The sequence below is a fragment of the Hyalella azteca genome, unplaced genomic scaffold, assembly GCF_000764305.2.
Source record: "Hyalella azteca isolate HAZT.00-mixed unplaced genomic scaffold, Hazt_2.0.2 contig1717, whole genome shotgun sequence".
Lineage (NCBI taxonomy): Eukaryota > Metazoa > Arthropoda > Malacostraca > Amphipoda > Hyalellidae > Hyalella > Hyalella azteca.
The window spans coordinates 50,878-58,205 of NW_025932020.1; the positions used below are offsets into that span (position 1 = coordinate 50,878).

The 7,328-nt window shown below is 35.2% G+C and overlaps 1 protein-coding gene across 1 annotated transcript; it reads right to left on the reverse strand.

Annotated features, from left to right (window-relative positions):
• Positions 1–465: 465 nt before the first annotated feature.
• On the reverse strand, positions 466–6,737 carry LOC125178861 (WSC domain-containing protein 2-like). Its single transcript, XM_047883617.1, has 5 exons — positions 6,638–6,737; positions 6,124–6,264; positions 2,926–3,035; positions 2,005–2,087; positions 466–722 (listed from the first exon to the last, which is right to left on the reverse strand). Exons 1-5 carry the CDS (start codon positions 6,735–6,737, stop codon positions 518–520), a joined length of 639 nt encoding a protein of 212 aa, XP_047739573.1. The 3' UTR covers positions 466–517.
• Positions 6,738–7,328: the final 591 nt, after the last annotated feature.

Consider the following 7,328-nt stretch of genomic DNA (forward strand, 5'->3'; position numbering starts at 1 on the left):
AATGCAACTTTTGTTTCTACATCCATGATTTGGACTGCAACTTATCGTAGCAAAATATATATTTTCTATTGATATATCATTTATTTTGTTGTCAGTGAAAAGGTGAGCAAATTGTTATTCAAATAAAATCTTCGTACGTGAAAATTACTATTGAATGTGTATTTATTTCCATAATGTATGAGTATTACCTAGGGCCATACATTCAAAACTCGCTAAGTGAACGTAAGTACTTACGCTCTATTTTCTTGTCTATGATTGGTGGATTTGGCTTGAAAGACCGTCAATGATTGGCTGGTGAACTTACGCTCTTATAACTTTTTTTTAAGTATAGGCCCTGGGTCTATACTTTAAAAAAAGTTAAGAGATCGTATGTTCAAGAACCAATCATTGACGGCCTTTTAAGCAAAATCCACCAATCAGAGACAAGAAAATAGAGCGTAAGTACTTACGTTCACTTAGCTGTTTTTGAAAGTATAGCCCCTGGCATTTAGTCATTTGCAGACATCGCACTGTGAATTTATCTAGCAAACGCCGAAATCGTGTCTATGACGGAGGGAGAAAACCTGTAAAGATGAGCGGGGATGCGAGGAAAATTCTTCTCTTCAAGGATGAGATTCAAGCGGCGCTGGGCATCTTGCAGGTACTGGGACACGTTTCGAGGTATCGAGTATCCTTGCATGTGTTTCGGGTAGCTGGGCCGCTTGAATTGTCCTTCAGTGTATCTAGAACGAATAAATAAGAAAGCACTAAGTAGTAATACTAATTATAATAATATTCTAATAATAATACTAATAATACTAATACTAATATACTAATATACTAATATACTAATATCCTAATATATTAGTATTTTATACTAATACTAATCATGCAAATGCCGGCCGTGATAGATAATAAAGTTATCGATTAAGCTTCTTTGATTGAGTAGTTAAGATTATTAGTTCGAATTACCTTTAATCCACTGTTGGTAGTAATTAATCAATACATCATCACAATATATTATCAATTAGTAATAAATAAATATTGAATCTTCAATAGTTAAGTTCCAATTGTTTTCACGATCAATAATTATGATGATTTTTTATTCCTGGTTAATCATTATTATTAATAATTCAATTACTAATAGTCTCTATGTTCGTATATTAAAGTTTTTCAATAATCATAACTTTTTTGGTGGAGCCTTCAATTTGTTCTCATCTCATTCCAAAATATTTAGAATATTGACCCACAGAACGGCCGATATCCAACGGATGATCAACTAATGAAAACTTTGCGGACAAAACTTGTGTGTAAACTTTTTCTCGGACCGATGAATATCTCCACAGCTATATTTATCAGCGGAATGGAGGGGAATATTGTGTATAAGAAATGTATCCACGGGATATTGTGTATAAGAAATATATCCACAGAATATTGTGTATAAGAAATGTATCCACGGAATATTGTGTATAAGAAATATATATTATCGATTAGTGATAAATAAATATTGAATCTTCAATAGCTAAGTTTCAATTGTTATCAATTCATTCAAGTGCTGATAGTCATTATGTTCTCATACTAAAGTTTCTTCAATTTATATAACTTATTTTTGGTGAAGTTTTCAATGTGTTCTTATCTCATTCCAAAATGATTTGGAATATTGTCCCACAGAACGGCCGATATCCAACAGATGATCAACTAATGAAAACTTTGCCGACAAAACTTGTGAGTAGAACTTTTTCTCGGACCGATGAATAGATCCTCGGCAATATTTATTAGCGGAATGGAGAGGAATATTATGTATAAGAAATGTACCCACGGAATATTGTGTATAAGAAATGTATCCACGGAATATTGCGTATAAGAAATATGTCCACGGTATATTGTGTATAAGAAATGTATCCACGGAATATTGTGTATAAGAAATGTATCCACGGAATATAGTGTATAAGAAATATATTCACAGAATATTGTGTATAAGAAATATATCCACAGAATATAGTGTATAAGAAATATTGGATGCACCTGAGGGAGCACTGCAGGCGCCCCATGTCCAGTGGCGCGCCCAGGAACTTCAGCAGGCGAAGCGACTCCTCAAGCGGCGCTGCCTGATCGTTGGAGACACGCTTCATTAATCCAGAAGCATGATTGGCATTTAAAAAAAACGAAGTTTTAATGTTGAATTTGAATCATGTTTGAAATGCCCAATGCTCTGAATGATAATATTTTTGTTCGTCGTGAATGAAAGTTCAGTTGAAAGTTATAGCAATAATTCAATAGATTTATTGAAAAAAGCACTTATTTTGAAGGGCAATTATTGTGTTTTAAAAATTTCATGCAGGTAATTTTAGGAAATTTGTGTATAAAAAGACCGCAATTCATGGATTCCAGTAACACGATTTCCTAGTAACAAGATATTATGTCCTGTAGCTATAGAACAATTCGTACTTAGAAGACAATTACAAATCTTGGTTATAACAATTATTCAAGTATTTGCTTCAGAATTAATTATATTTACAACGGTATGATTGCTCGATAATTTGCGTTAAATTATCAGGAGCTTTGGCACACAAATATCTACGTAGTTCTAACGGCACGTGCAAGCAGCGCTTCTTTCTGGCGCATCTCGACTGCACAGGAAGACGCGGAATGAGTCCTTAAATTCAGCCCATAATTGTTCATTTTGCAGGATCATTAGACCGTAACTAAGGAGTCTCCCTTTATAGTCTTGATTATTTTATGAACTTGGCCGTACTGTCAAAACTCACTGAAGTACACTTAGCGGCTTGGCTGACGAAATTACGAACTCGTAATTGTTTTTGATAGCACGGTTCCTGGCATGCATGAAACAATTAATCGGAAGAACAAATTTTTTCTTACGAAATCCACAGACCAGATTCCCACGACTAACTTGAAGAGGTTCATTTAAAACTGAATGAAAATCACCTGAATTTGCTCGTAGTGCATGACGAGCATAGACGATGACGGCCATTGCAGCCACGCCTTGTAGAGCTCAAACCATGCGACGGATCGCTCACTGGTGAACTCTGCCCAGTCTGAATAATAATATTCTTTATGAATGAAAACAAACACTATTGCAAAAGTAATATAATGAAATTAATAATTATAATACATAAATATAATATTATAATATAATGATAACGATAATATATAAAAACTCAGTTGCAGAAATAATATAATGATAGGTTTCAAGGTAATCGATTGCTGGTGATGATAAAATCACTCTAGGGAAATTTGACATATATGATTTTTGTGTGTGTTAGGTACATTGACAATAAAATTAAGTAGGTGATTTATCATCAATCATTAAGGTCAAATTAAGAATCAAGTTGAAAATTTCTGAATATTATTCAAATACAAGAATGGCTTCAACGCAGAACATTCAATATTATCAATGACCATTAACTTACCAATCGAAGTGACTAATTCAGTTTAATAGTTGATATTCTGAGTAATGGATCAAGGTTAGACGGAAATATTGCAAGAAATTTAATTGAAATAGGAGATTCATTTCCTTCTATTTTTTTAATTTTGATAGTTGAGGTTCCAGTCAACGTAAGCAAAAAAATGTGCGGGTTTAGAACCCCACCAAAGGGTCATTCACCGCAGCTGCATAATGCAATGATCTTTAATGAGGAAATGAATCCTTTATGTGCGGTAAGTCGTTACCGTGACGCTTAGCGGCTCTTGACTACGCAGCTCAAGAGTCATAGTACGAAAGTGTGTCTGGCAAGTACAATAACTCGGTCGGTTTTTCAGCTTGTGCAAGGCGCATCCAAGTCATTCAACATTTCTTGATCATTTCGTTGGCGAAATTAATTTCATGAATGTTTTTCAGATCCACTACTGTGGACCTGATCGATAGAATAACTGTTTTCGACATGAAAATCATTACATGCTTACCTCACCCAATGAAAGTAAGGTATCCATTTATTGTAGACATTTTCCAACACTTCTTTAAACTTCATCTCTTGCCATTGCTTCTGCTCAAATTTATTAACGTTGCGAGCCCTAAATTAATTCCTGATCATTCACATATACTTCTTCTAGTACCTGGAGGTGACGTAAAAAATTAAACTTGAAGTCCAATTGCTTCTTCATGCGCTGCCTCGCCACTAAATTCACCACGATTAATGAACGCAAAACAACAACGTACGGTCAAGTCGATGACGAATTATCGTGAGGGATGACATAACTTAGCACGCAGCGCCGAAAACTCTGTTATATTGTCTGCCCAGTAGTGCACCTCGCAAATTTATTTGATGATTCTATTTTTTGAGTAAAATTCCTTATTTGGTGTTTTATCAAAAAAGTTATGATTCAGTTTTGTTAAGTAAAATTCATTTTTCGGGAGTTTTTTCAAAAAAGTTATATTCAAGTTTGTTAAGTAAAATTCCTTATTCGGGAGTTTTATCAAAAAAGTTACGACTTGTCCGAACTATAAACTTACCCAATGTTAAATCATAACCATTATTATTAGATTCATTCATTTATATATGCAGAAATATAGTCAGTTTTACTACTTCCAGACCAAATATCAATGAATTTGAGGATAAACTTTAATCTTTTTGATGAATAAAGATTCTTTCAGCGTTGATTTCGTTCTCATTTATCAGCCATCCATAATACATGCGCAATCGACAGCTCATCATAGTCAGCCAATCAGGGCCTTCCTCTTTGTCACATCACATAAATTTTTTATTCAGTACTCCATCAACGTTTCATCACTGATATAAACCACCGGAGTTGCCAATTATAGGCCGATTATTTTATATTTTAATAAATTCTCCTTAGAAAAAAACTAGAATTATTTAAATCTTTGAACGTAAAACATAGAACTTTAAGTCATTTACTAATATTGGTATAGCTATAGTTCAACAAACATTCCGATTTAACAATATCTAAGCTGGGAATCAAGCGAAAAATTTCAAATTTCCGCGACTTGAATCTTTTTGACGAGTCCATCTATTTTGACCGGCCTTTGTTCTGCCTAATATCGGTCGCTGCCACGAGCCTCGCTGAGTGTCAGGCTGCCATTCAGCCTGACACTTCGCTTCAGCCTCTCGAGGCTAGCTGCTCGAGCGGATCTTAATCGACTGCAAAGTTAGTAATTCGCGCGCGTGGATGAGAAATCAAAAGACAATAAAATAAATCAGAAAGAGACAGTAGAGAAAATAAATCATTTTTTTAATTCGATATTCGCGAATCTTTCGCTTATTTTTCATCAACCTTTTCCAGGTGACCGAAAAGTATATGAATTTTTCACTTTGTGGTCGCTATGGAGGTTAATAGTTCAACTTGCAAAATATTCACGATTTCTGCAGAAGGGAAAAATATTTTATTTAAGTAGCACTGGAAAATGGCGTGTACATTTTACTTACATACGCAAGGAATTACAAAAAATCGCTAGTTAAATAATACAGGCAATATCTAAAATATATTCGCTGTTCTTTTAAACATTTATAATGCATGCGACTGCTTAATTCATTCATCATTCACGTCCATCATAGACACCTTTCCTTATCATTTTATCCAGGTGATGCTGATACGCCTGGATCCTTACTTATGCATTCGGAATGAATTTTAGTTTGAATTATTCAATATTTTTTCGTCGCAATTAATCTAGCACTGCGAAGCTTTGGGTGAGCCTGCGAGGCCAAATTATATGGATTATTTCTCAATGTATTCGGGCAAATTTTCTAAGAATAATTCATCACCCGAAAGTGCGCTACCAGAACGAGTCACGTGTGCGCTATCATGTCCAGTTAATACGGACTATTTCTTCATGAATGAAGGAGGAATAAATTAGAGGAATGAAGGAGTTAATTTCTCTTCAATATTATTTTTACTTTTTAAGATTAATACATTATTCTCACTCTGAAAGTGCGCTGGATCAGCGAATCCCGTGTGACCTTGCAATGACAATTAATACGGATTGATTCTCGCTTATTCAGGATAAATTTTTTTATTTTAATAACCGCTTAAGCATTCAATGCACTTTTTTAATTCAAAAATTACAATTAACACGGGTTGATTCTCGGGTATTCAGGGTATATTTTTTCATTTTAATAACGGCTTAAGCATTCAGGTATTTTTTTTTTAAATTTAAAAGTAAGTCATTACCTTTGCCCCGAAAGTGCGCCGGCTGAGCGAAGCCAGTGTGACCAGCAGCATGGTAGTGACGCAGCGCAAGCAGAGCCTCCGCAGGGTTACGCATGAGCAACACGAGCTTCGTGGGCACTGAGGGGTCCACGCGGTACTCCACTGAGAGGATAAAGTCGAGTAAGTTCTGGAATCTTTGTGTGTAATGTCCGTTGCGAGCATGAATTTTATGATCCTGAAGGCTCCAAACGTGATTTCGTGATCTTAACAAATTTTAAATTTAGGTCTTGTAGTTCAATGGTTGAAATAATTGCATTTAGAATTGATTTAATACACACAAATGAATTTAGCATTGATTTAATAGAAACAAATGCATTTAGCATTGAATTAATGGCTTCTAGAGGAGTGTTGGTGAGAATCGGCTTCTCATCGCTGAATGATTTATTCGAGTACAAAATAATGTATAGCATCTCGCGTGGAAAATGATTGGTTTCTGGTTGCTGAATAATTTATTAGATTTTTAGAAGAAGCTCACTTGGAAAATGAGCGGTGGCCGCCAGCAGCGACTGCGGCAGGCTGTGAGTTTTCTGCAGGATTGTCGTGCCGGCGCCTGGGGTCTCTGTCTCTCCCCACATACCTGTTCGGCAAGGAATTTAATGTCATATTATATTCTATTTGAAATCATTCATTATTAATCATTATTAATCATTTTAAATAAAATTTAGAAGGTATATATCGACTCACACTTTTTTTTTATATCTTTTATATGTAAGAACTTTACGGTATCTAAATCTAAAATGAGTTCACTCTAATTTCGAGCATGCCATTGCGGATATCAAACCATTCACAATAAACCCAAGCGTCAGAAATAGAGAGCACTGTGCTGAACCATGCATGATTTGCCAATTTAGAGTCGTAAAAGATGTGCAAAGTTAAGGTGGTGCACCAGCAGAGAACTGCACCGCGCACTTGCAATAAGAAACGAAGAAATTATTGGCTGGTCAAGAGGTGAGTCAATATTCACCGCACGCAGCCTGAGCCACTTGCGCTAATTCAGGTCTCGGTCACGATGAATATAAGCGGTGAAACATTAGATTATAAGTCTGTGCATGTTTTGCCCAGGCTTAATGTTCGTTCCCATCGATTTCTCTATGTTTTATGTAATAAAATGACTGGAAATAATTCATATGCAAGACATGTGCGTCGTCCAACGATATGTTGAATTA